The 27330-nt window shown below is 49.3% G+C and overlaps 1 protein-coding gene across 2 annotated transcripts; it reads right to left on the reverse strand.

Annotated features, from left to right (window-relative positions):
- Positions 1–7184: 7184 nt before the first annotated feature.
- On the reverse strand, positions 7185–16099 carry CREG1 (cellular repressor of E1A stimulated genes 1). 2 transcript variants are annotated; one of them, XM_026509454.4, is made up of 4 exons: positions 15704–16099; positions 12362–12481; positions 10941–11125; positions 7185–8455 (listed from the first exon to the last, which is right to left on the reverse strand). In XM_026509454.4, the coding sequence occupies exons 1-4, from the start codon at positions 16055–16057 to the stop codon at positions 8452–8454; spliced, it is 663 nt and encodes a 220-aa protein (XP_026365239.1). In that variant the 5' UTR covers positions 16058–16099; the 3' UTR covers positions 7185–8451. The 2 variants fall into 2 exon arrangements, with proteins under 2 accessions (XP_026365239.1, XP_026365240.1); XM_026509455.4 differs by having other exon boundaries at positions 7185–11125; positions 15704–16086.
- Positions 16100–27330: the final 11231 nt, after the last annotated feature.

Raw genomic sequence — 27330 nt, forward strand, 5'->3', positions numbered from 1 at the left:
TATCTGTAGTGTCATTTGCAAATATATTCTCCCATTCCGTGGGCTGCCTCTTAGTTTTTTTGACTGTTTCCTTGGCTGTGCAGAAGCTTTTTATCTTGATGAAGTCCCATAAGTTCATTTTATCTTTTGTTTCTCTTGCCTTTTGGGGATGTGTCATGAAATGAAGCCCAAGTTTCTGGTCTCTCCCTGGTCCACAGGCTCGGGACGGCTTTCTGTGCATACTCTCTAGTCATCTGACGACACTTGCCCTCACTGCTGCCCTCAGGAGCACGCACAGGGAGCCAGGTACGTGGGGAGGTATCCACAGCACTGAGGTGCCTGTGAGCCAGCTGGGGGGCCTCCAGGCAGGGCATCCCCAGCAGGTCATGGGCTGGCTTCTAGATGGGGTCCACCATGCAGTTAGTAGGATCTCATCCCTTTAATGTCCTCCAAGTGTCCTATCTGCCACTTTCCCAGGCTCTTCCTCCCCCCACCCCCCAGTCATGGAGCTCGTGATTCAGCCCTCTGGATGGAACGAGAGAGAAGTGGGCCTCAGCTGGGGAAGCCGAGGGCTTACTCACTTGCTCTCACTTTCCCCCACAGGAGAAATCACAGCGGCCCAGAGATCTCAGCCCCAAGCTGTGCCACCTCGGGGGAGGGGGGGATGATAGAAATAAATTCAACCCGTTCGTCTTAACCACCCCCAAGGGGCCCAAACTCGTATTTTTTGTTGTTGTTGTTCCAACAGAGTGCTGGAACTTCTTCTCTGGTGTCTGGACTTCCACAAAGGCTCTCTCTGTGGAGGATTGTCTGAGACAGTGTTTTCCAGGGGCTCCCAGATGATGGCTGAGAGGAGTTGGTTCCTAGGCCACTGTAGGGTCCACAGGTGGGACTGAGGTCTGTGGGCCTATTACCTGATGCACAGGTGGGCAAGGCTTCTCTCAGGTCCCTTGGCATGTGGTGCTGGATCCCACTGCTCCCGCAAAGGCTCTTTCATCCATGGATGGAGGCCAAATTGGTACTGACGCTGTGATGTAAATAAGGGATGTCTTACTCAGCCGTGTTGCCAATGTCACTCCATCAAATTTGCTTTGAAGAACCAATGACTCTCCCTTGATTACAGCCTTGGTGAAACTGTCAGATAAGGCAAATCATTTACATTCTCCCTGGAATTCACATCCTGAAAGAGTGAAACAAGACCTGGAAACACCCCCTGTTCACCTCTTCTGTTTGGATCCATCCCAGGACCTGCTCCTGTTCTGTGAGTCTACGAACACCGGTCCAGTAAATTTCCTTTCTGCTTAAATTACTCAGAATGGGCTCTTGTTATTGCAACCAAGTATTCCCAACTTAGACATTGAGCTTTTTGGAAGTTGCGTTAGCTTGCTATTGCTGCATCACAGATTGTCACAAACTTGGTGGCTGGACACAGCACAAATGTATTATCTCACAGTAAAGTCCGTCAGAAATCCAGGCACAGCATGACTAGGTTCTCTGCTCAGGTTCCTATGAGGCTGAAATCGAGATAGGGTAGCTGGGGTGGCAGTTCTCATCTGAGGCTCAGGAACCTGTTCTAAGGTCAGGGGTTATTGGCAAAATTTATTCCCTTACAAATATAGAACTGGGGTCCTAATTTTCTTGCTAACTATTGGCCAAGATTGCTCTCAGATCAGAGAACACCTGTAGTTACTTGAATGTGGCCCCATAGACAGTTCACAACATGGATGTTTGCCTTCTCCTGGGCCAACCAGAGCAGATCTCTGACTACTGCAACCAGCTTGAGAAGACTCTGCTCTTAAAGGGTTCACCTGATTAGGTCAGGCCCACCCACGATAACATACTGCAGTCGCAGGAGTGATATCTCATCATAGCCCAGGTCCTTCCCATAATCAAGGAGATTATACAGGGCATATACACTAAAGTGTGGAAATTCGGGAGGCGGTCTCATGATGCTGTCTCCCAAAGAAGAGCTATTAGAAAAGATGCTCCTTCCTTCTTCTTCTGTGAGGATTAGGTATGCCTGGAATCTTTCTTATCAGATGGAGGAATCTTGCCTGGGAATGAAGCCAACCCAGAAGAGAGCAAAACAAGAGATGTGTAAAAACAGACACTTACTGCATCCATGGACAACCTGGATCACGCCATACCTGAATGCCTGCCCACAGGTTTTCCATTTCATAAGCCAATAACTTTTTCTTAAGCTGTAGAACTTTGACTCTGTACCTTACGACTGAAATGGCCTCAACTATCACAGATGCTGAAAGTGCATGGCCATTGAAGACGTGCTTGCAAACTCCCAATTTTGCCTGAGTCCACTTTGTAAGAGCTTTACTTAATGGGCCCTTTCCTACCCCCCAAATTATCCATCCTGAAGAAAGTTAAGTCACAAAATTTTGTTTCGTTAATGAGATATGAGGGAGGAAAAGCATGCCTAATATCCAAACACACAAGAAAGAAAGAAATGATGGGAAGACCGCACGAGGCTATGAAAGATCGTCAAAGGTGGCGAGGGATGGCGGAAACAAGCTGATGGCGGAAAGAAGCTGGGATACGGGTCAGATTGAACAGATGCTATCATGGGAGGAGGTGATTTCTAACTGCATATCACTGTTGACAATCAAGGAGGTTCCACCGCAAACAGACCTTTTCCTGCTTTAATGGGGATGCCCACATGCATGTGTCACTTTCACGTATATGTCATACTTAATCTTCATGATGACTCAGTAAGGTACTCAAAATTGGTACAGTTTCCATTTTATAGGTAAGGAAAGGGAGACTCAGACAAATGAAGTCATTTGCTCAAGGTCACAAGGCCAGTAAGCGGCCTTATATTTACAGATAATTGTTCCTGCCTCTCTCGTGTCCCTCCCCTTTTAGCCCTGCCTGCTGTGACCTACCCCGTGCACCATTTTGACTAAAGGAGCAGCCAGCGACTGCCTTGTGTCCAGGCTTCCATATGAGGGTGTTAAAAGGAATCACAGGTGCAAAATGGAGTCACTTGTGCTACACCCACATCACCAGACCAAGGCTTAATACCTACCCTAATTACAGTTTCAACCTTCTCCGGGAACGTAGTCTTAACTGGTCAGTCTGGAATTTTCTGCTCAGTACCAATGAGGTAATCAGCCACATAGCCCCTTTTCTTCCCCCAAAGAAAGATGATGTAATCCACCCTTTCCTTGTCTCTGCCCCCTTCTGCCTGTAAAAGCTTCCCATTTTGTGTAGCTCTTGGGAGCTCCCCTCTACTTGCTGGATGAGACGCTGCCTGATTCATGAATCATTCAACAAAGCCAATTAGAGCTTCACAATCTACCATCGGTCTGCAGGGCTCCACCCCATCCGATGGCACTGGGGTGGCTCTGACTTCATGCAGACTGCATTTTGATCGTTTGCAAAGGGGAAGGACGAACTGAACTTGCATGGGATGGAGGCAGCTGGTGGCTTGGCAGTCCCCTCTCAGCCTGGCCTGTCCGTGGCCGGACTCCCCCCCCACACACACACACCCCGGCCCCAATCCAGGCCCGTGTCCTACCTGCTCGAGGAATAAGTCTGAAGGGAGCCCACTTCTGGGAACTGCCTCGTAGGGACAGGTGGGTCCCCACGCTAGACCTTTACAGTTCCATAGGACAGTCACCAGCTTAGGAGAAAGGTAAGATAGTTAAAATAGACAAACAGGGGCCCGGAACTCCAGCAGGGCAGTGGGTCTGGCCCTGGCATGGGAGGGCTGAACAGGATTTTCCTGCTCTGGCGACCTTCCCTGGGCAGCTGAAGGCAGCTCCCCACAGGGACCTCTAACCACTGCCGTGTCAGACTGAGGTCCCCGGGCTCTTCTGGCTCCGAGCCCCCTGGGCCTGACGTCTCACCAGGTTTCACCATAGGACCCCAGAGCTTCCCACCTCTCCTAGGTTTGGACATGGCACACACCCAGCACAGGGTGAGGGGGGTCTCCCCCAATGCACGGTGGAGACCAGTGACCGAGGCATGACCGGTGTAACCTTCTTGCAACATTATTAGCAAGAAAATGGCTAGTTCTTTGCTCCTCCGAAGCGTGACCAGCCATCCATGGCTATCCCACACCATGACAGAGATTAACAAATGCCAATTACCACCACCCAGTCTAGGCATCACCGGACTTACAGAGGGGACCTCTAGCCGAGCACTTGCCTGAGGCCCCTTCGCTCCAAGCTTGAGCTGGGATTCCAGCCTACGTAGCCCTTTGGCTCCAGAGCTCACACCCTTTCCTGTACTTGACACTGCCTGCACCGAGAGATGTCAGGCTGCTACCTGTGAGATCTGGACTCTTCTTACACGTGACCTTTGCCGTTTCTTCTTTCTTTTCTTTTTTTATTAAGATTTATTAAAGAAAAAAGATTGATTTATTTGAAAGAGAGAGAGAGCGAGGAGGGGTGAGGGGAGAGGGAAAGAGAGTCTCAAGCAGACCCTGTGCTGAATCCAGAGCCCAACACGAGTCGATGTCACGACTCTGAGGTCTCGACCTGAGCTGAAACCAAGAGTCCGACGCTTAACCCACTGCGCCCCCAGGCGCCCCTGACCTGTGCCATTTCTATACCACACACCTTTAATATGAGTGGCAAGACATTTCTTCAAAGGACACCCATGAACCAGCAGCTGAGGGGTCACTGGATTCTTAGAGCTAGATTAAAGGACCCAGTGTGACATGTGACAGTGTGAACGCCCCCACGCTAACCATCTGGGGACTCCAATTCCCTCCCCGAAGGAAGGAAAATAATGTGTGTCCCATCTACCTCTTGGGCTTGTTGCAAGGATGAGATAAAACGTTGTGTATGAGCTTATTTTGTAAAATTAAGTGCTATGACATTCATATCTTTTATTTTTGAGAAAACTCAACCTATGGGTTGCCAACTGATATTTGAAGCAAAGGAAAGAAAAGTGACTAGTATTTGAGTTTTTAAATGTCCAATGTTATCAGTGACCTAAGAGTTGTCAATTAAAATAAAACGATTCTATTTTTACCTGTTAAATTCAGTGCCCTGGGGCTGCACTGTTCTATGCTATTTGCAGGACTAATTCACATAAACTCCTAGGAGCAATTTGGAACAAGTACTGACAGCTTTTGGCTCGGTAATTCCACTGCTGGGAATCTAAGGAAATAAACAGAGATATGGAATATATGCAGAAAGAGCTTTCTCTTAGAGCAGGGAGGAATTGGCAGTCACTTAAATGTATAAAAACCGGAGAAAGTGAAAACAGCACTTAGCTTTTGTCTGTCCGGTGTCCCTGTTGTTAGCCTAACTTTTCCTTTTCTTTCAGAAGCCCTGCTTCAAAATTCTCCCAGCCCCTGTGGTTCTGACCAGCGCTGAGCTGAACCCCCACCTGCAGGGAAGGACACGTGACCCAGCTCAGCCAATGAGGGCAGCCGGTTCCCGGACACTGCGATGATTCTGGAACGGCTCTCTCGCCGGGAAAGATGTAGCCTCTTTGCTGTAAGATTAAATTGGCTGCAATTAAAACCAACACAGTGGAAAGAGGAGACAGGAGATGAAGACAGTTCTAAAGGAATATTTTAAGATCAATGCACTCCTCTTTTTGCTTAAACTACTTTGACTAGGGTTCCTGTCACTAGCAACAGAGCCCTAATACAGACCATTATTCGGTAGCCCGAGGAGACGGATCTGATGAAATATTCTGCGGCCAGTCTAAGCCATCCTCGAGAGTGGTTTCTGGTAGCATAACAAGCCTATGATTAAGTGAAAGAGTGTGATACACGATCCATACACAGCATGATCTTGATTATATTTAAAAATTTCATGGATGCCAAAATTGGAAGCAAACACCTCGAAATATTCGCAGCCAGGCTGACTGGTGAGATTATGAATTTTTAAACCTGAAAAAATTTTCCATACAGATCTCTATCTTATAATAAATACTAAGAAAAAAACTAAGAAAAATATCCAGTTTTGTTGGTTGATTTATCCCTCCTTTGATTCCAGAAAGGACTGAAGCTGTAATGGTCTTCTCAGAGGAATATTTCAGAGCGTTTGGCTCTGAAATGACAGTGTGGAATTCCCCTAAAACATAGTGACCTACCAGCTTTGCACAACAGTAGAATGCTATTTTTTTTTTATTACTAAAACTGAAAACATGCCCCATGATAGGAAAGCAGACTCTGCTCTTCCATTACTTTGTGACCTGCAGTGTGAATATCACTAAGAAGGGAAACATGACATTAACAACCTCAGGTCAGGCTCTTCATGAGCTGATTTCATTGAACCCTGCCTCATTTCATAAAGGGTTTTCTCCACCCCACTCCATGCCTCCAAGGAATCTGACCCTGAACTAGGAGACAGAACAAAAACGCTAATTACTGGCCACGGCCTTGTGAAGACAAACAGCCTGGACCTAATAAGCACAGCCCCAAAGCCAATAAAACATCCGCCGAACAGGACCATCTGGGCTCAGCAGCTTCAGCCCCGCAGCCACTCCCTTTCTATTTTTAATTCTCTTTTCTTGATCAGGGCCTGCCTTGTTCTCTGTGCCAAAGCCAGTCTTCATTTGAGACACGCATCCCGTCTGGTAACGGCAAGGGCTCTGCCCCTCTTTTGCCACAGGTGGGGTACAAGGGGCCCCGAAGGAAATGACGTGGAGGAAGTGGTAAATCCATGAAAGCCTAGCAGCAGCAGCGTGAGACCAGGCCTCTGCTTTTCCTCTTGCCCCTGCTGGGCTGCCTTTACCCCAGCGTCATCTCATCAAGGCCATCCACCCCTAACCCTGGCCCACCCTGTCATTCTTAGGGACTTGAGCAGCTCCGCGGACGCGAAACCAGCATTTCCATAAAAAGTGGTCTACGGTGCCCTCTGGTGGTCAGTCGGAACACAACAGAGACATCATCTCTAATTGTGAAGGCATCTCCGGCACCTGCTGGGACATAGAGGTTGACTTTCCAAATGACACTTGGATCTTACCTGAATATAGATATGTCTTTACATAGTATCAAATGAGGAAGATAAAACTCACGATCGGTGAGTAAAGGGAGAAAACCAGATACACACCCTCAGTCTAATTCGACCACACGGTAGCTCGGCACCCGAGGCCCTAAAGGCAGCCAGCCAGCGGTGGTCTTCGCTGAAGATGGGCTAAAATAAAAATCCAAAGGGATTTCAGCAGCAGACAGCACAAGTGTAAGAAACATTAACATCTATGTGTAAGAAGACAAATCCAACACATTTCATGAAAATAATGCTTTTAATTATTTTGAGTGAAAAACCTATTTTCCCAAGTTCAATATAAATCATTTTTCTTTAAACAGAAGCTGTTTGCTGGGTTTTAGGTAAATTCATTTTGTAGTTTTAAAATATAACAACTCGTATTCATCTTCCTTTCTTAGCCACTTAAGGATTCGGCAGCTTGGTTTCTGACACCCCTCTTTTCGAGGGATATTCCAGCATCTTCTGAATTAACGTATATAGATAATAAAACCAGTTTCTTCTTTTCTGAAGGAATGTGATTTTTTTTTTTATGGTATCTTCTCCCTCATGACCCAACTTAGATAGTAACAGCATGGGAGCCGTTTAAAGATTTAGAGCAGCTGAGGCCACTGCTGAGAGCAGCATTATTTAGAAAGCTACAGAAAGCAACCCAGAGCAGCTCGGGGCAGTGGGTTTGAGGCCTGGCTTAAGCTGGTCGATGTCCGGTACACTTTACTTACAAAAGAACACCAGAAATGACTTCTACAAAATTCCCTGCATCCTTTTTTGTTTTGCAAGCCCATTTAGGGGCACAAAAATAAAATAAAATAAAATAAAATAAAAGAATGTGTATGTGTATGTAGGCATGAGTTTTGAGTGTAGGACACAGATTATAAAGTGTCCACTTCTATTCTAGGTAATTATCACTTTATATTTAAAAGTGGGGGGGGGGAGTTCTTTATAAGAAATAGTTTTGCCCTATGTTGGATCAACACCACCCAGGACTCTCAGACACAAACGGACCACGAAGAGGAAGTGCCATTTGCGTCTCACCAGGATTTGGCCCAGCCACGCATGTGCACGTGTGGGGTCACACAGGCCAGCCCGCCAACAAGGGAGTGAGGCCCTCTCCTCAGGACAGTGGCTTCCAGGAATTAAGGACACATGTTCCGGTACCTTCCAATGCCAGTGGGCCATCTAAATCTGGCACTGGCTCCTCTTCGAGGAGCACCATCGGAAAAATATTTGGAACGGATGGAACAAAACCTCCTTGATCATAATGAAAGAGATCCCTCTATGAAAATGGCTTCGAAATTTGCGCACACACACACACACACACACAAATTCTAACAACCATGTCTTCCAAGAAATCCAGGAACAGTGCGACTCTATTTTGTAAACAAGCAAGCAAGCAAAGCCAACAAACCGATCTGGGAAATGTTCTGCAGAGAAACACTAAGCCTCCAGGTCTGTAGGAGCCATCCTACACAACGTCCCGGTGCTGTTAAAGACGCCACATTCTGCTTCACCTGGAGAGGAGAAGAGAGAGGAAGAAGAATTATGTCATTAAACTGAGTTGACAGATCGGAATTACAAGGTCATCATTCTAGGGAATGATTCACGAACCTCCTGATCCAGAAGTTTAGGACTTTGAGTGGATTTCAGCCACTTCAGAGTGCTGAAGAATTGCCTGAGTTCTGGTATCAACAGGTTTGGGGTCCGGCCTTGGAGACTTCATTTTAGCCAGCACCCCTCCCCTGTGACGCTGATGCCCACACGCGCCGGTCGAGGCCTCTGGGGCGCCCCGCGGATGGGCGGCGCTGAAGTGTCCGAAACGGACAACAGTCAGATGAGTTTCTCAAGGTCAGCTTTAAGGCTGCCTCTCCCCAGGATTCTGGTGTCCTGCCTCAGAAGGGGTCGCACCCTGTCTAGACTTTGGTCCTCCTCTCAAAAGGACAGGGAAATGCTCCCTCTTATCTCTGAGCGGCAGAAAAGGCTCACGAGTCTGCGTAATAAAATGGGAACCTCAAATTTATCTATTTTACTCACTTCTTCAATGCAGAGACTTACAGGCAAGCAGATTTTTATTTTGTTATTAAAGCCAGCATTGCCCTTCGGCATGTTATTTATACAAAAATAACCGCATTTCAGAGATTGTCACGTCTTGTAAAAGTAAACTTGAACCTTGCAGAGTGGGCCTATCATCTTACTGGCCATCCTCCCGGACAGTTCACTGCCAGGTCATAATGCTGTCATTGCTGCCTCTGTATCCCTGTAAAGTAAGGCAGCTTTGTCAGTCCAGAAGAGAACCCCTGGCCTGGGCCTCTTCTCCTGCATGCTCAGAAGCAAAATAAAGGCCATGACTGCTGGGCTCCTCCTTCAAACAAAGAAGCCGGGCATCTTTGTCTCAAATTACCAGCCTGACAAGTAGCCGGTACTTACTAAGCACCTGCTGTGAGCCACGCACTGTCCTAGGCCCTGTTTGGGAATGAATGAATCAATCAATCAATCAATCAATCAATAAAACCCGAGCTTCGCTGTAAAGAAATTTACAGTGGGGACAGGAAGTCAGTAGTTCAGTGTGGAACTGTTCTACAAGAGAAAAAGACACAGAATAAAGAAACGCTGAGAACACACGCCCCCAAGTGAGCTACAGTCTACAGGTCTAACTTCGCCTCATCGCCCTGATCTCTGCAAACAGCAGTCAGTCGTCCCAAGCAGAAGTGCTTCGTGTGAATGACACCGGGTTAGCAGCCCGGCCAGCTAGCGGAGAGGTAACCGGAGACACAGGCTATCAGCATGATTAGAAGCAAGGTGGGGGCCCTGAGCTAGAATGCTGGGGTCTCGATGCCAGCACCAACACGTGCTGGCTGTCAGACTTCGGGCAAGCCTCTTACTTTCCTGTGCATCGGCTCTCCAGCTCACAGCCAAAGAGACATGACCTGGCATCTTGTGGGGAGAATTCAGAGCGCGAAGCAGCCGGCCCAGCGCCCAGCCAGCAACAAACGCTCCCCACGCACGAGCAGCGGTTGCTGCTGCTGTTGGCACAGGCTGCTGGGCCTGGAGGATGGCAGCTAGGCCACCGACCTTGTCACCGGGGAAAAGCCCAGACTTCTGTATTCCTTCATTTGAACGCTGACCTAATTTCAAAGATCCGATCACACCCTTCTTTCCTGTCCTTTCCCCATCTTCAGGCTATTTTCTTCTTCGTTCTCTCTCGGGGCCTTGTGGGCATCGACCTCCCCCCTCCCCAAGGGTCTGCTTCCTGGTGGGTGCCCCACAAGGCCCCCCAGCACTCACAGCACTGGGGCTGATGGGCCCCAGGCCGCGCACGCACACAGACTCAGATGGGGACCACTCACAGTCCAGAAGCACCCAAGTCTGATTCTCATGGGAAAAAGGCCATCACAGGTCAGCCGGGGCCCCAGAGCATCGCCTTAAAACCAGGTCTTAACCTGGTGTTCAAGCCTGTAGACAGAGCTCAGGGGCTTGTGAACTTGGATGGAAAAAAGATGTGTTCATTCTCATTAAGCTCTACCTGAAATTTATCATTTCCTTCAGTGATGAATGCGGGCAACAAACCCCAGGGGTGACAGCGTATTAGTGACTGTCACCAACAGAAATAAAGAAATCACAGAGACTCTCGCATCACATAGAGTTGTCGCAAATGCCGCAGAATATTCAGTCTTCCCTACTCAGAAAGTACGGCGATGTTAGAAGCTCACAATTAAATTTTACTTAATGTGTTTATTAAAAAGTCAACATATTACAGCACCACACATTTAAAAATTATTTTTATAAATGTATTTCAATATAGCTCGTTTCTGTTGTATTTCCTATGTATTTTATACACCTAAAAATATCATTCTGAGGGGGGTCATAGGCTTTACCAGTTTGCTCAAAGGGTCGGCTCATGGCACATGAAACGGTTAAGACCCCCCCTCGCTTTAAAAGACTGAGGACTGCTAGTCAAAGTTGCAGAATTAGAAAGAAGAAAGATGTGTAAATACTTACTGAAATGTGACATTGTAATATTCCTCGGGTGTCACTATTTTTGGTCCACCGAAGTAGTCCACGACCCAGATGTTGGTTATATTCAACTTGGCAAAGAACCAGTTATGGCTGGACGGCCAGGTTTTCATCTCAGGGTGTCGGACAAACAGTGACTGCTTGGCAAAGCCCATTTCCGTCTGATTCACCTGAAGGACACACGTGACACGAACGACTCATACCAACAACGGTCTGCGTTCTCCCCTGCTACGGATGGGTGGTTCTAGCATTCGAGGAACCCGGAAGAGGTGATTTAGTTACAGACCCTGACCTTAAACTTAAGGGCTCAAGAGAAAATGAAAGAAGCATGCAGAAAGGTGGAAAACATCCCAGAGCTCCGATGTTGCTGGTACAGATACACCGGAGTGGGAAACCGTCTCAATACCATCGCCCGACGGTCATTCTTGGCGAGCCGAGGAACTGGCACGGGGGTGTAAGAAAATGTTAGGGTGCTACGCCGTGTCACGCGGCACCCAGCTCCTGGAACAAGCACGTGTTCAACACAAGGGTGCAAACCCACAGAGGGTAAAGGTCTCGGCAAGAAGCACAGTGGCGCTCAAGAGCGTTTGCCGCCCCTCCCTCAATTTCTCTGGCTCATGCAATGCGGCCGCGAAGATGCGTCCACACAGAACTTCCAGACCGTTCAGCGAACTTGTCTGCGGGAACCGTGACTGACAAGGTCAAGAAGCACATTTGCTGGCTCAGCAGTCGGAGCAGTGCCATGACACCTTGCCCTCTGCCTTGCAGCATTCACCCCACCGTCTAAATCCCCGTCTGGTATTTAGTAACAGGTACCCCTCTTTCAGCCTATGTGGCCTGCTCTCTGCCCTAAGCCACCGTTAAAATAAGGAGCCCACAGGTGGGAAATCCTGTGCAGTGCACAACATGGCCAACAGCACAGGGCTGTTGGCGGAACAGATGTTCCTTACAGAGGAGCCGAGCAGCTGTCACATGGGTGCACCTTCAAACACTCGTTCATTTTCTGCATAAATACCTTACTGAACACCTATATGACATCAACCGATTTAGGCCTCTAGTTTTCATGAAAGTACAGATTAGAACATATTCTCACTCTGAATCTCAATCACAAATCATTTTCATTTTATTCTTAAGATATTTCTTCTTGGGACTCCTGGGTGGCTCAGTCAGTTAAGCATCTGCCTTCAGCTCAGGGTCCTGGGATCAAGTCTCGCATCGGGCTCCTTGCTCAGGGGGGAGCCTGCTTCTCCCTCTGCCTCTGCTACTCCCCCTGCTTGTGCTCTCGTGCTCTCTCTCTCTCTCAAATAAATACATAAAATCTTTTAAAAAAAAAAAGATACTTCTCCTTTCATTGTTAGTAGATGGTGCTCTTCTAAAACCAGTCTCTGTTCTCGTTAACTACTCACCTTGGTAACAGTTCCTGACAGTATGATGTGAGCACAGAGGGGACTTTGGGGGTCAAATCCCTGCTTCCTGCAGAAGTTAGTCTGTGCCAAGGACATGGTCAGCGAAGCATGTGGATTCTCCTGTAGAGAGAACATAAAGATCCTCGCACGTGAGATATTGTCTCTGGAGAGGTAATAAACGTCAGAAGTCACATATACACTGTCCTTAGAGCTGAGCGTTCTTCCAGGAAGCAATGAATTGTAAAACACCACCTACCACTTAAGAAAATTACTAGTTGGGTAGAGATTGATCTTGACCTTTGCTCCCAAAAAGCAGGGGCTAGGGTTCCATACTTCAAATTAACTGACTCAGAATTATTTTAACACTTTTTTTTTCTTAAACTCTTAATCTGTTTCATATTCACCAGAGAAATTACTATTACAGTATCACCCAAATACAAGGCTGGTCTAGAGCCTTCCCTGAAAGATCTAAAGGGTTAGACTCTAATATGAAACTAGTGCATAAAAATACACAGTTGTTCAACTAGCTAATTGTACAATTTAAGCAAGAAAGTTGCTGAATCATGTTTTTTGGTTATCTCATGCTAGCAGAAATTGTCATGTCGTTTCAAAAATGGAGAAGTTCTTCATTCCTGTTTTAGCAAGAAGAGAAGAATGCTTAGACTCAAAAAGTGAAGAAAGCAAAATTCTTCCTTCTTATTCAGAAATCAGCTTCGTGAAAAGCACTGTTGACAGACCACAGCAAAAGTCACACGTTGCATTTAGTGCTTTAAACTCCAAGTGGCTTGTGTGGAAAATTCTGCCATCTCATGGTGACCTATCAAAACAATGAGTATAAAAAGAGTTCCTTGAAATCATTTAGCTAGACATTCACTGTCTGTGCGCTACTAGGCAAGGAGCCATAGGAGACAAAAACAAAACAAAAAAGGTCTCTCCTTTCTCTGTGGCTTTATAATCTGGTTGAAAAGTCAGACATGAACAAAACTTAAATAACGTAAAATGACACAGAAGAGATGAGAAGGCCGTATATAACTAATTGTCAAGTGAATGGTACCGTTAAGTGTATTTGAAGTTTAGTATAAGGAGATGTCCACATAGCCTGGAGTAATATGGACACGACAGAGAGCCTTAAAAGATATTCAAAATCAGGATCAGGACAGAAATGGGACGACGTATTAACGGTAAAGGGAATTTCAAAAACAGAACTGGGGAAATGTGGCACATGGTTGGGAGTAATGAGAAACCCAATCTGCTTGAAAGAGAGGTTTTGGGGCGCCTGGGTGGCTCAGTCGTTAAGCGTCTGCCTTCAGCTCAGGTCATGATCCCAGCGTTCTGGGACTGGGCCCCAAGTCGGGCTCCCTGCTCAGCGGGAAGCCTGCTTCTCCCTCTCCCACTCCCCCTGCTTGTGTTCCCTCTCTCACTGGCTGTCTCTCTCTCTGTCAAATAAATAAATAGAATCTTTAAAAACAAACAAACAAGCATCCCAAGTGAATCTTACGCAGCTCCGGCAGCCAGACGTGGTTAAGGGTTTCTGGGCAGAAGGCAATGCTGCGTGGTATTTCGTTCATGTAAATCTGGTGGGCAGCGTGACAGGGGGAGGACAGAGGTCAGAAGGAGAAGGGGAAGGTAGAAACCAACCTGACTGGCTAACTGACGGAATCAGAGTCAGACTAATTCTGATGTGGCCACACCTTTTCACTGCCGTCATGGAAACCCAAAATCCTGGAGAGCTTCCTTACACGGTCTCTCTAGACACGCCAAAGACCTGGCCTGGAGTTCTACCTGGCACAGGTGAGTCCCCGCACCTCTGAGTCTTAGTTTTCCTCCTTCCTACAAAGCAGATCACCATATCAGCGAGACTTTAAATATAATCGTGGAGAGCAGTGGTTCTCAATCCAAGGTTGAGTATCGCTGACTGAGTGGAATGAGCTTGCTTTGGGCTAATGTCTGAGAGTGGGGTGGGCTGGGAAGAAGGAAAGGGTGAACGGAGGTGCGTGTATCTTCAAAAGAGCAGCGGTTTCTGCTTTTGCTCAGACAATTCAGGTCCCCAGGGGGCACAGATCTTCCAAGAAACTAAAAACTTAGATTTGTAATTGAAATCTCAATTTTCAAACGTTGGTAACTACACTGGCCCGTCCCCCCTCGCCCACAAGGAATACAATCCAAGACCCCCATGGATGCCTGAAACCTTATATAGATTGTTTTTTCCTATACACACACACACCTGTGATAAAGTTTAATTGATAAATACGTTATAGTAAGAGATTGGCAACAATAGCTAGTAATAAAATAGGACAATTTTAACAACGTACTGCAATAAAAGTTAGGTGAATGCGCTCACTCTCTCTCAAAATATCTAAGCGTCCTGTACTCACTCGTCTGATGATAATGCTGAGAGATGATCAAATGCCTACGGGACGAGGTGAAGTGGGGTCGTCTTTGTGACCTGGCGCCAGGCTATAGACTATCTGACAATATCTCAGAAGGCAAATCATGTGCTTCTGAAATGCAGTTGACTTCAGGTAGCTGAAACTACGAAGTGAAATCGCAGAAGGAGGGCGGGGGGGGGGGGGAGCGGGCTACCGTAACTCAAATTCATTAAAAAACCAAACAGAACTCTGTGGGCCAAAGAAAATTGGTCTGTGGGACATATTCAGGTCATGTGCCACCATTCTGTGACCTGTATTTTGAAGGCAGACGGACCTGGCACAAAATTCCAGTTTGGCTACTGGCTTTGGGCCAGTCACTCAACCCGTCTAAGCTTCAAGTTCTTCACCCACAGCCCGTTCCTGGACTCCGTATGGCTCTAGCCCCCTCAAGCTGTCCAGTTGGGACACCAGCTGCGACAGCACGGATCCATCAGAGGGTTGTAAGTCTGGCCCTGCCACAAAAGCTGGGCGAAGGGTGAGCACGGAAGACCTCACATCAGTTCTGCTCCTTACCAGGGAAGGTAATGCGCACCGGAGGCCTAGGGGCTGCATTAATCACTCACGATGTTGTGTATTAGCTTCTTGCTGCTGAAAGGAAAATTCTTAATTCAGAAGGAAGGGTACACCCTGTAAGACTTTTAAGAGCGCCACGGTGCCCCAGGACGACTCAGGGGTGCAAAGTCCTGCCGGTAGGTGCTGGCAAAGAATTCACCCCAGCGGCGGGGGCGAGCGTGAAATTCCCGCAGGTAGTTGCCCAACAGTTGGAATGCCGCATAGCCGGCCGGGCCAGCGCGGGAGGTTAGAGGCAGGGCTCAGGGCCACGCGCAAATTCTTCCCTCTAGTTGCCCCGCCCTCCTTCCCGGGCAGAATTGCGGCGACAGTCGGAAGGCTGGCCCCGCCGCCCCCGGCTCACCTGCAGGTTGCCCACGGACTGCTGCATTGGGCTCAGGTAGAAGTAAGGCACGCCGCTGCCCGCGCCCGGGGGCCCGTCGCTCAGCGACAGGATGTCGGCGAAGGCCCAGCCGCGCACCGCCTGCTCCGTGGAGAGGGTGGCCAGTGCGCCCCAGTCGCAGACGTGCGTCACGAAGCGGGCCACGCGCGCCGCGTCCTCGCGGGGCGGCAGCGGTGGCAGCAGCGCAGAGGCGTCCCAGTCCCCGTGATCCCGGCCGCCCCGGCCCCGCGCCGGCGTCACCAGCAGCGCCACCAGCGCCGGCGCCAGCAGGGCGGCGAGCAGCGCGCGCGCGGACCCGCGAGCTCGGCCGGCCATGACCGTGACTCCAGCGACAGTCCGCAGGCCCGCGGCCGCCAGGGGTCGAGGGTTAGCCGGGCGCTCCCGGCCCCGCCCACCGAGCGCAGACTGGTCCCGCCCCCTCCGGGGGGCCAATCGGAGCCCGGGGGGCGGAGGGGGCGGGACCCACTGTGCGCTGGGCAGCCTGCTGGGGCAGGAATTGTTTATCCGCCTCCCTACCGTCGCCCAGCCGCTTTTCTTTTCTTTTCTTTTTTTTAATACCTTCTTTCTTTATTTATTTGAGAGAGAGGAAGAGAGCGCGAATGGCGGAGGGGCAGAGGGAGAGGAAGAAGCAGACACCCCGCTGAGCGGGGATACTGAGGCCGGGCTTGATCCCAGCACCCCAAGATCATGACCTCAGCCTAAATCAGACGCTTACCCGGCTGAGCCCCCCAGGCGCCCCTCCCCTTGGGGATCTTTAAGGACCGTGACATTGTCCGAAATGTGAAGTTTGCTTTGTTGGGCAGATGGGAAAACGGAGGCTTCGAGAAATGAGGAAACTTGCCTATGTCATCCTTTTAGAAGACTGGCGTCTTCACGCACACACCTTCTTAAAATACCTTTGGATACGGATATTTGGCGTGTGAGAAGAAATGCTGCACTTTCTGTGTATGCTCCCCTTTTCCGTTTGCTTCACTATCTGCACCGAAGAGCAGCAAGGGTCCTGGTGGTAGAGGACAGAAGCCCCAAAGTTTACGACTTTACAAGCTGCTTCCTGGCCCAGGAGTCTCTTACACAGAGACACTAACGGATTGTTCGTCTACCCTCAGTATTCCATGCACAAATGTGAAATTATTGAAACCAGTTTTGGGAGCTGTTAAGTCATCCGCGGGGTCCGTGGTTGCACGCATTTCTCACCCTTACTGACCCTCTCGCGCCATGTAAATAGCATTTCCTTTCGCTCCAGCTAAGAATCTTCCAGGAGGAGCATTTTGGGCACCGTGCCTTGGCTTTCTGTCTCAAACTCAGCCATATCCAGCCGAGAAGATTCTCAGGCTACTCGGGGAGAACTTGCGTACAGAAAGAAGACTGTTTACTCTGAATAGGAGTTTTCAGTTCCCTCTGGCAGCCAAAGGATGTTACAAGCACTGCTTTCACAGTCAGGGAACAGGAGTGTGAACAGCCCTCCATCAAAGCTGGTTCCCTTTTTAACAACTGAATTTGGAAGACCTTCAAATTAGATGGAAAACTAAAGAGGGGGAAATTTAAGAGGAGGAAAATCAGGTTTATAATTTTCAAAAGAAATGAAAGTAATTTGAGTAACTGGCTTAACCTGTTAAAGAAAGAGCGTACATCATTTCACATTTGCAGTTCTAATCTCAGCTCTGCTGCTATCAGACCTTGGACCGTAGGACTTCCATTTCACCTTGTCGGGGCTCAGTTTTCTCACCTGAAATGAGAAGCTAGATTAGATGATATCTGATACCTCTGTTGGCTCTATAATCTATTAACACTGGCAAAATATGGGCCTTTAGTAAGTTTCACAATAACGTTTTTGGAAGAGGACAAGAAATATATCTTTCGTTTATTGCAATGCCTCTCGTTGCTGGTGTACAAAATAACAATGGGCCCTAGTATAGCTCCGTTGCAAAACAGGTGCCTGGAAGTTGGTCTCCGTGCACTTGAGCTTAAGAATGAGGTCTACTGGGGTGCCTGGGTAGCTCAGTCGTGAAGTGTCTGCCCTCGGCTCAGGTCATGATCCCAAGGTCCTGGGATCGAGTCCTGCATGGGGCTCCCTGCTCAGCGGGAAGCCTGCTTCTCCCTCTCCCACTCCCCCTGCTTGTGTTCCCTCTCTTGCTGCCTCTCTCTCTGTCAAATAAATAAATAAAATCTTATAAAAAAAAAAAAAAAGAATGAGGTCTACAAAGCCCTTAACTTTAAGCACCTCTCCTCAGTGTCTTTGCACTCTCTGTTCCCTGTGCCCGGTGTGCCCTTTCTCAACTATGCTACCTCTCAACTGCAGCTACCTCACTGTCCCCCGATCTCCTCTCAGATGCACTCCCCAGAGGTGCCTCCTTGACCTCTGTTTCTGAGAGGCCTTCTCCACTTACTCTCCAGGGGGCCACACTGTTCATTTCTTTCATAGCAATTGTCACCCTCTGTAGAAACTGCATATTTATTTATCTAGTTACTTGTTAATGGTCTCCCCTGCTGGAACCCAAACTCCAGGAGAGCAGGAATGCTGTTTATCTTACCCACCCCTGTACTCCCACGGCACAGAGTGGGCGCTCAATAAATATTTATCAAATGGCTGCCTGACTGAATTAGTAATATCCGATGGAATTCTTTGCACACAGAGCCTCCTAAAATCAACAGTAGCCAGTGAGGTTGACTAAATGCAAACGCTCCAGAGTAACACGAGGGGCTTCAGCTCTTAATTAGCACACCCTCCTCATTGGAGTATCGGGGAACACCCTTAGCCAGGGGTGGCTGGGTCCACCGTCCAGAAGCTGCTGGTGTCATCTGGACTTTCTGTCTTCATGTGAACGGGCTGAGTTGCACTCCATCCCCCACGGGCCCACCAGGAAATAGTTCTCTTCTCTTCACCTTTGGGTTTGAACCTGGTCAGGAACCCCCTGCACGCTGCCCGTCTCACCCAGTGTTGTCCTTGTCATGTGTCTGGGTCACTACCACAGAGCTGCGTGGATGACTCCACCAGGGGCCGAGGGACCACGGAGGAAGGAGCCCATGGAAGGCTTCATATCAGGGGTAATCTTGAGGTGAAACTGGAAGGATAAATAGCAGCTTGGCAGACAATGAGAAATTGGGGGAGAGGAGGAAGGGGAGAGTTCTACACGGAGGAAGTAGAACGCACGCAGTTGCGCAAGGAGACGTGGTGTGTTGGGAAAAGCAGTCGTGAGATGAAGGGAGTGTGAAGAGCCAATGGCGGGCGATGGGCATGTTGGTGCCCGGGACCAGAGTCACCTCCAGGCTCCTCTGGAAACAGGTCCACTTCTAAGCTCACTTACCGGTAGGATGCGGCCCCTGGTGCATTCTGGACTGAGGGCCTCAGTTTCTTGCTGGCTGCTGGCTGCAGGCCTCCCCCACTCCTCGCCACTCGGCCTCTCCATAGGGCAGCTCACATCCTGGCAGCTGGTTTGAAGCAAGTGGTTGAGGGAGAGACAGAGGGCCAGCAAGATGGAAGCCGGAGTCTTTCTGTGACTTCGCTAGACTCTCAGAGTGACATCCTATCACTCGAGGGGAGGGGACTGACACAGAATGTGAGTGGGCCGGAGAGGTACACGGGGTTGTGGCAGCCACACCACGGTGGCCTTCAGTTACGAATACAGCCAGTGTGACCTCAGAAAACATCCACAGTGTGCATTCAACCTCCAGCCCAACCCTGAACCCTCCCCCGGCCTCATGCCTTAGTCTAGAGACGGAACATGATGGAAAGGGGAAGGAGAGACTAAAAAACCCTCAGCCACATAAACCGAAAGTGCCTATGGTGGCAGTAACGTTTGGCCACCCTGGAGCCCCTGCCTGGACGGTGCCTGGCAGCGGGGGGCTGGTGCCCAGGTCTGCAGGGTCTGACACCACGGCGTCCCCGAAAGTGGCTCCACTAAAGGCTTGGACAGCAGAGGAAGGGCCCTCATGCCTCTATGGGTAGTGGTGGCCTCAGCAGTGGAGGTGAGCTCGTTTGTGAGCCCCCGCGAGACTCCCCGGTGATGGGAAGCCTTGGAGGGGGGGCAGGTCCCACTCTCATGGGTGCAGCTGAGGACCATAAACCTAGCGCGTTACTGTTAACGTGACCCGGGCACGTGTGTCTCGGGGCAAACAGAAGCTACTTATGTAGGTGAAGCTGTCATCAGACAAAAGGGAAAAGCACGCGCTAGCTAGCAAGAAGCTATGCGGAGAACGAGAAGCTGGCTTTGGTCAAGGTCTCCAAGTGCTGCCACTGGACTGAATCCCCGTGTAGCTTCTCTACAGCCTCCAAGAGGCTTAGGCTCGGTGGCAAAATCTTCACTTACCAAGCAAGCGGATGAGTAACGAGGAGAGGTGGGGGGAGATAGGGAATGCTGGGCTGTTGATAGTTTTTCCCAAAAGCAAGAAGGGAAATGAGAGCTAAGTAGTGACAAGACACAATTGAATTGTCAAGACATTATGTGGCTCGTACGTGAGGTGCTGTGTCATTTGGGTCCTCACACGCATTATTACTAACCCAGTTTGATACATGTTTCTATTTTTAAGGTAAGGGGCGTTTGCACCATAGAGAAAACTCTACTTATTAGGTCATGTCCTTCATTTTGAACAATCACAGGTTTTGAGATAGGGGTGATTTGATTTTGGAGGTCAATTTAGCAACTGGGAGACTACTAGAATACCAGCTATGGTAACTAGAACGAATTAAAAGCCCTTCAAAGTCTTCGCCTTATAGAGGTGCCTGGGCGGCTCAGTCGATTAAGCGTCCGACTCCTGATTTCGGCTCAGGTCATGATCCCAGGGTCCTGGGATTGAGCCCCATGTCGAGCTCATCGTGTTCCCTCTCTCGCTCTCTATCAAATAAATAAATAAAATTTTAAAAAGGAAAAATGAATTGTAATCAGAGCATATTATTTCTTTCCTCACAGCCTTCAGTGACTACTCGTTACTCCTTTGCATGCCCGCAAGGTCCTACCTGGGCTGCCCCCTGCTGACCTCTCAAGCCACAGCTCCTCTGCTCCGCCCCTGCCCAGCCACATGGCTCATAGCCATTCCCCAACACCTCAGACCTTGCCTCCTCAGGGCCCTTCCACCTGTCTTCCCAACTCCAGGAGCTCACTCCTCTGAGCTCCTCACGAGCCAGCTTCTTCTCGGCCTCCTCAACGCTTAAGAATAACTTCATGAAGAGAGACTCTCCCTGGCCACCCCTTCCAGAACAGTCACTTCCAGTCCCTCCTGGCTCTATGACCCTGCTTTGTGTTCTCCCTAGCACTCACCACAGCGAATAGCCATGTTTGTCCACCCTCTTCGCGAAAATGGAAACTCCGTGAGAAGAGGACCAACTTAGTCCGACCAACTTAGACCAACACCCATCGCTTTGGGTGTTAGGATTCCAAGATGTGAATTTGGGGGGGGGACATAAATATTCAGACCAGAACAAGGACCTTCTCCGTGTTGTTCCGTCCAGAATCCTCCTGGGCACCCCTGGCACCTGGTCTACAGCCGGTGCTCAGGCACTGATGGCTGGAGGAATGAAGAAATGGGTGATTAAATCGTGGGCAATATTTACACGATTTTGGGCTGGGTTTACTTTTTTTTTTTTAAGATTTTATTTATATATGTGACAGAGAGACAGCCAGCGAGAGAGGGAACACAGCAGGGGAGTGGGAGAGGAAGAAGCAGGCTCCCAGCAGAGGAGCCTGATGTGGGGCTCGATCCCGGAACACCAGGATCACGCCCTGAGCCGAAGGCAGATGCCCAACGACTGCGCCACCCAGGCGCCCCGGTCTGGGTTTACTTCTGTAGTGTGTTCAGCTTAGAGTACGATTTAAGATCACAACTTATGTCTATCACGGGAACATACTCCATCCATCCTTGTGTCCATCTGTCCTCCCACCCCCCACAACCCCTTACCCCCCTAACCCCACAACCTCCACCCCCCCACCCCGTGAAAAGCCCAAGAATTCTGGACATTCTTCAGGCTATGGAGCTGATCCTGTTTCTATTGCCTTGTGCAAAACTAAATCATCTAACTACTGGGAAACCAGAGCCCTCTATGGACAGTCTGCATTCAGAGCTTTGATCTGAGCTGTTGAGGACCGGACCGTAGGCTCTCTATTGCAAACTCCAGGGGCTGGAGTGTGGGTGTGGCCAGAACAGCACCCTCCCCTCATCGTTTCTTGGGGTGCAGGGATGAGAGGATGCCTTCTCCCACGGTGTTGCTCTCAACTGTGATCACTCTGAACACCTGTGGGTCTGAGCTCCCACAGCAACAGCTCCTTTGTTCCCCAACCCTCTGAGTATGATCGGCATGGCCAATATTTACTAAGCTCTATGCGCCCAGCACCGTTCTAAACACTCCCCTGGACTAGCTCATTCGATCTCCACATATGTTGATATACAATACGGCTCCTCAATCGCCTGTCTTCTTTTCCAAAATCCGAAAGGCTCTGAAAACAGCAAGCTTTTGTAAGTCACTGGCAGCGCATCTTTTTTTTTTTTTTTAAAGATTTTATTTATTTATTTGACAGAGATAGAGACAGCCATCGAGAGAGGGAACACAAGCAAGGGGAGTGGGAGAGGAAGAAGCAGGCTCATAGCGGAGGAGCCTGATGTGGGGCTCGATCCTAGAACGCCGGGATCACACCCTGAGCCGAAGGCAGACTCTTAACAACTGTGCCACCCAGGCGCCCCCACTGGCAGCACATCTTAACCTGCGGGGGCTTCTTCATAGTTCTTACCCACTCCGAGGCCTGTGCGGGCACCTAGCTTTCACCGCAAAATTCCAAATATTTTGGAAAAGAAGCAACTAGAGCACCATCTTCATAAGCCTTTATTCTAGAACTCCAGGCCTGAGAGGCCCCTAAAGGAGTGTTCTGCCTTGGAGAAGGGGAGGGGGCTGGGTAGCAGGGACTTAGTGGGAGGATCGGTCCTACTTGAGCAGTTTCGGGAACAGGTGGTTAAAGGTGGGTCTTGGAGGGGGGAGGAATTCTTCCTGCTTGTCTGCAGCCAGGATCGAAGAACTTGGATTTCATCAGGAGGGGCGGGGAGGAGCAAGTCAGGGGCTGAGGTCAGGTGCAAGAGGGGAGGAGCCGCTGGGGAGGACGGGAGTGAGAGGGCGTCCCTGGACACTTCTCAGTCCTTCAGGGGCTCTCACAGGCTATTTGCTGGTGGGGGACTGCTGCAGACCCTGCTCTGAGGTGCAGTACGTTACAAAAAACAGACACTCTGGGCCCCTTATTACCTTTCTCAGATCTGAAAAACTATGAATTCTGAGACATACCCCAGCTTATGATGACCCCAAGTCAGGTCTAAAATCCAATATTATAACAAAGAGGCTCCCATCACTCAGGAACCCACAGGGTTTGGACTGAAGTCCAAGTCGAACTCATCAGCTTGCGCGTGACGCGCGTGGGTGGTACGCGTCGTTCGTAGAATCCAGAACTCGGTTCTGTGAAGACGCTACTGTGAAATACAGATTTGTGGAACTCCTCCTGAGGTGTTTTGTTGGTAGTGGTTGGTGTTGTTTTGAGAGGGGACTCACTTAAAATGTGTGTAACACTTCAATCGTTAAATATGTTTACCTGAGCTTACGCATGAAGTACTGAGAGAATTTACTGAGAGCTAAAGCGGGTTGTTTCGGTGTCAAAATTGAATTGCTGGGTGCCCAGCTGGTGCCTGGAGGGTTGGAGAATTGGTTGATGTGGGAAACCCCCCCACACACACTTGCAATCAGAAGTGTTGTGAGTAGAAGAAAGTTTTCCTTTAGCCATTGACAATAATTTAAGTTGTTTTTTTTTCTTTTTAAGGATTATTTGGAATAAATAAGAAGTCTAAGTGACTTCTTATTGAAAGTAAAAAGAAAAGTGCTTAAGGAGGCTGAATCTCTGGCCGGGCCTGGAAGTTCTGACAGGGAGGCAAGGGTGGCCATTTCCCCTGCCTCTACCGACGCAGCCTGCGGTGCCCCCCACACCCCCAGCCTGAAACCATGCAGAGCAGACCCTCCCCACCCCCAGGCCGATCTGCAGAGAACACAGTGAACATGTATTACTACTGGGAAATAACAATCCACCTTTGTTGTTGGAACTCCCGGATTTTACTAGAATGTTCTTTGCTATTGAACATAATTAGCCTATTTTGGCCGATGTACTAATTCTAATTCCTGTAACAACCCATCGAAGTAGGTATTATTATATCCCCTTTTTCGATGAGATTTCCTCAGGTCACAGAGCAAATAAGTGGTAGAGACTGTTTTCAAACCCACAGCTGTCTGACCTCATGCCTGTCTCCCCGACCCTGCGTTTATAGTTACGTTTATCAAGCTTTACTTCCTCATGAGTCTTCTTACCAACTGACTCATAGCTTTTTAAAATTCCTGATTTTTTTTTTTTAAGATTTTATTTATTTATTTGACAGAGAGAGACAGCCAGCGAGAGAGGGAACACAAGCAGGGGGAGTGGGAGAGGAAGAAGCAGGCTCATAGCAGAGGAGCCTGATGTGGGGCTCGATCCCAGGACCCCGGGATCACACCCTGAGCTCAAGGCAGACACTTAACGACTGTGCCACCCAGGCGCCCCTAAAATTCCTGATTCTGCTGCCCCCAGTGCAATGGGACTTGAGCGTTCTTACTGGACATTATTTCAATCGGTCCTCGCAACAACCCTGTGTTGATAAGCAGGGTCTTTTCAGCCTGGGTTTGCAGAGGATCCCAATGAAGTTCCCAGCCATGAAGGGCCCTGGCCGCAGTGGGGGAGAGACTACGTGACAGAGCCAGGTCCTGAGCCCGCGATTTTCTGACTGCAGGTGTGGTCCCCTTTCTGTGTGCAGAGTGCCTTTCAAACCAACTTGTTCTTCTCCAGTGAGGGCTGGCTGCCTCAGGCAGTGCACCCGGGATAGAAGAGCAGGCTAGAATGATTTCATTCATTCTTTCATCCACCCATCCATCCTTTGTGCCAGGCCAACTTCTCAAGCCCGGTCTGCTGATTAACTCTGCAGGGAGTAAATTAGGAGAAATGAGACGTTTCCAGAAGAAGTCTGAATGTCAGAACAGGCCGGTGGTGTTCTGGAGCCGGCTTGTACCAGCTCTCAAGGGCTAATGCGGCCTATCTCTTCCATCTCTGAGTTTAGGGACCTTGCCGCAGCTTGAGCTTGGCCAAGTTGGGAGTGTTTACACCGTGGAAACTGGTAAATGCTACACATCAGGGCTTTTTCTTTTCTTTTCTTTTCTTTTCTTTTTTCTTGGCTGATCCTTAAACATTGACTAGCCCACCATTCATGGGGGCTTTGTGTGAGTGGCGGCCTTGGCCCTAGCACTGGGGAGTGAAAGTTCAAATTGAATGCGTTCCCCGCCAACCAGGCCCTTGGACTGGACACAAAATCGCCCAGAGCTTCCATGCTCAATCTGGGACAAGTGTCTGTTGTTTTTTAAGACGAGGGGGAGGCATAGAGAAAGCCTTGCAGGGAAGAAATGAGGAAGGAGCGTTAGTAAATCTTCTTAGCAACTCAATCCTACCCCCCCCCCCCAGCCTGCTCTCTGCAGACAGGAGAGCCTGACCACAAAAGGCCTGGATGGCCGAGGCGGCAGAAGGGAAGTGTCTTGCCATCGCAGGCAACATCCCCAGCGGTGGTGGGGCCTAGGGGCTGCATCACGCAGACTCTCTGGGCCACCGTGGTGAGACCGGGTGCCAAGATGAGATAGGACAACAGAAACGAGGACAACCGTCCAGGGCACTGCAAGTCAAGAGTGTGGAGAAGTCAGATACCCACTCTCGGGATGAGCGACTCTGCTCTCACCCCAGCCCTCCATGGAAGGGTTGACAAGGAGGAGTTCTTCTCTACCCCCAGTGTACTAGCAGATTCACCTCCTCTTAATGATCAGGGTCTTTTCTTGCTGGTGTCTCAGCATGAGAAACCCAAGGTGACAGGTGGACACATTTCCCCTCTGGGAGCCAAGACTCCTAGACTTGCAGAGCCCAGCATCGTGGAGCAGGAAGGGCACATCTCCAAAGGGGACCACTTGGAGCCATGGTAAGTAGGACTTCTCTTATTTTTACCCCATGTTTTCAGACCCAAGTAGGCTCCCTGCTGGGGACACTGTACCATATAATGACTGGTGATAGGGAATGTACACTCTGTCCAGGGGATGACACCCATCCTTGCATGGTATCAACTCCAGCCCAGCACCTCAGCTGTGCCTTCCAGAGGGCAACCCATGGATCTCTCAGGGTGGCATTTTCTACACGTTCTGTTCTGTGAAGACCCAGTGAATACCAAGGGCAAGGGCCCACTCTGTGTCTCTTGTGCTGCAAAGTGGATCACCTGGGCCGACGGCATGTGGTGGGATCTCATTTCCGTGGGTCAAAGGCTTCTGGACTTCCACATTCCAGCAGATGGACTATTCCTTTTCCCTATTCCTCCCTTTAAGTACAACTGAAACTCTGGAAATCATATATACATGAAAAAAGAAAACAAAAATGTAAGACTCTGAAAGGTGGAGAAAAGGTGGCTGACTGGCTAGAGGTCGTGGGACCTGAAGTACGACACAGTGGTGGGTTCTCTCAATTTTTTTTTGTCTCATATGTCCCAGACTTGCAGCTAAAAGAACTGGCAACCTGGAGGCACAAATAGCATAGGTGGGGGACGAAACTCCCAAAAAAGTCTGTTCTTTTTAGCCAAAGACCACGAATGGATCATTTTGAAAGGCAGAAACTTCTAGACTGTAATCACTCGACTCCAACCAAATACCATAGAAAAAGCTGATTCCAACCATGCCAGCAAAAGCAGGTGGGGAGTCTTTCCTACCAGCCCATAACTGCTCCCCACCCCCACACTGGGGTAACATCAGAAAGTAGGACTCATGGGTCTGAACAGTTCTTCCAATGCATTAGCCATTGTTTGGTCATAGAGTCTGGATAACACAATGTCGGCAATAACACAGGGGAATGTGATGTCCGTGTTGCATGGCTCAAAAGTCCAGGTCCCTCTGCTCCATTATTACAGAAGGAGGGAAGTTCTAGAAGAACAAGAATGTATACTTTAGACTCCCACGTGTATCAGAACTGTTTCAGATTCCCCTTTCTGACAGGGCTAGAAAGGGATGCGTATCTAAACCGATGGCCACATACCACGTGCAGACCAGTGTAATTCGCTCCAGCAAAGGGCTCGTATGACACAGCAGCTCTTGAGGCTATGACTCCGTAGACCTTGCTGCAACCCCCCGTCAGCCTCCAGGGCACCTGTCAGGCCAGAGTGATCAATTAAATGGAGACATGTTGGGGACCACCATCCCACATCCTTTATGTTTTTAAGGATGGCGTGAATCACCACTATTTGCCCCTCCTATCTTAGACGGGGTAAGGGAACACGTTCAGGGCATTGCATGGGGCCTTCCCCACTATGATACCTCACTAGGCAGGCCAATGTAGGGTTTCTGCCATTTCAAATGATACATTTGGGGACAGGGAAAATGACCTCTGGAAGAGCCTGTGGACCCCAGGGGAGAAGCTGTGAGCTGGACTGAGGCCAGGATGACTGATTACCTGGTCCCCACCTGCCCCTACTATAACGAAGGGACAAAGTCATGCTCTAGGTTTGCAGGTATCATATCCACT

This window comes from Ursus arctos, unplaced genomic scaffold, assembly GCF_023065955.2.
Source record: "Ursus arctos isolate Adak ecotype North America unplaced genomic scaffold, UrsArc2.0 scaffold_2, whole genome shotgun sequence".
Taxonomy (NCBI): domain Eukaryota; kingdom Metazoa; phylum Chordata; class Mammalia; order Carnivora; family Ursidae; genus Ursus; species Ursus arctos.

Coding starts and splice junctions, on each gene's coding strand:
- CREG1 (XM_026509454.4), bottom strand. CDS start 16,057: ATGGCCGGCCGAGCTCGCGGGTCCGCGCGCGCGCTGCTCGCCGCCCTG. Junction 12,482..15,703: donor AGTCCGTGGGCAACCTGCAG/GTGAGCCGGGGG, acceptor TTCTCTCTACAG/GAGAATCCACATGCTTCGCT. Junction 11,126..12,361: donor TGTCAGGAACTGTTACCAAG/GTGAGTAGTTAA, acceptor TGTGTCCTTCAG/GTGAATCAGACGGAAATGGG.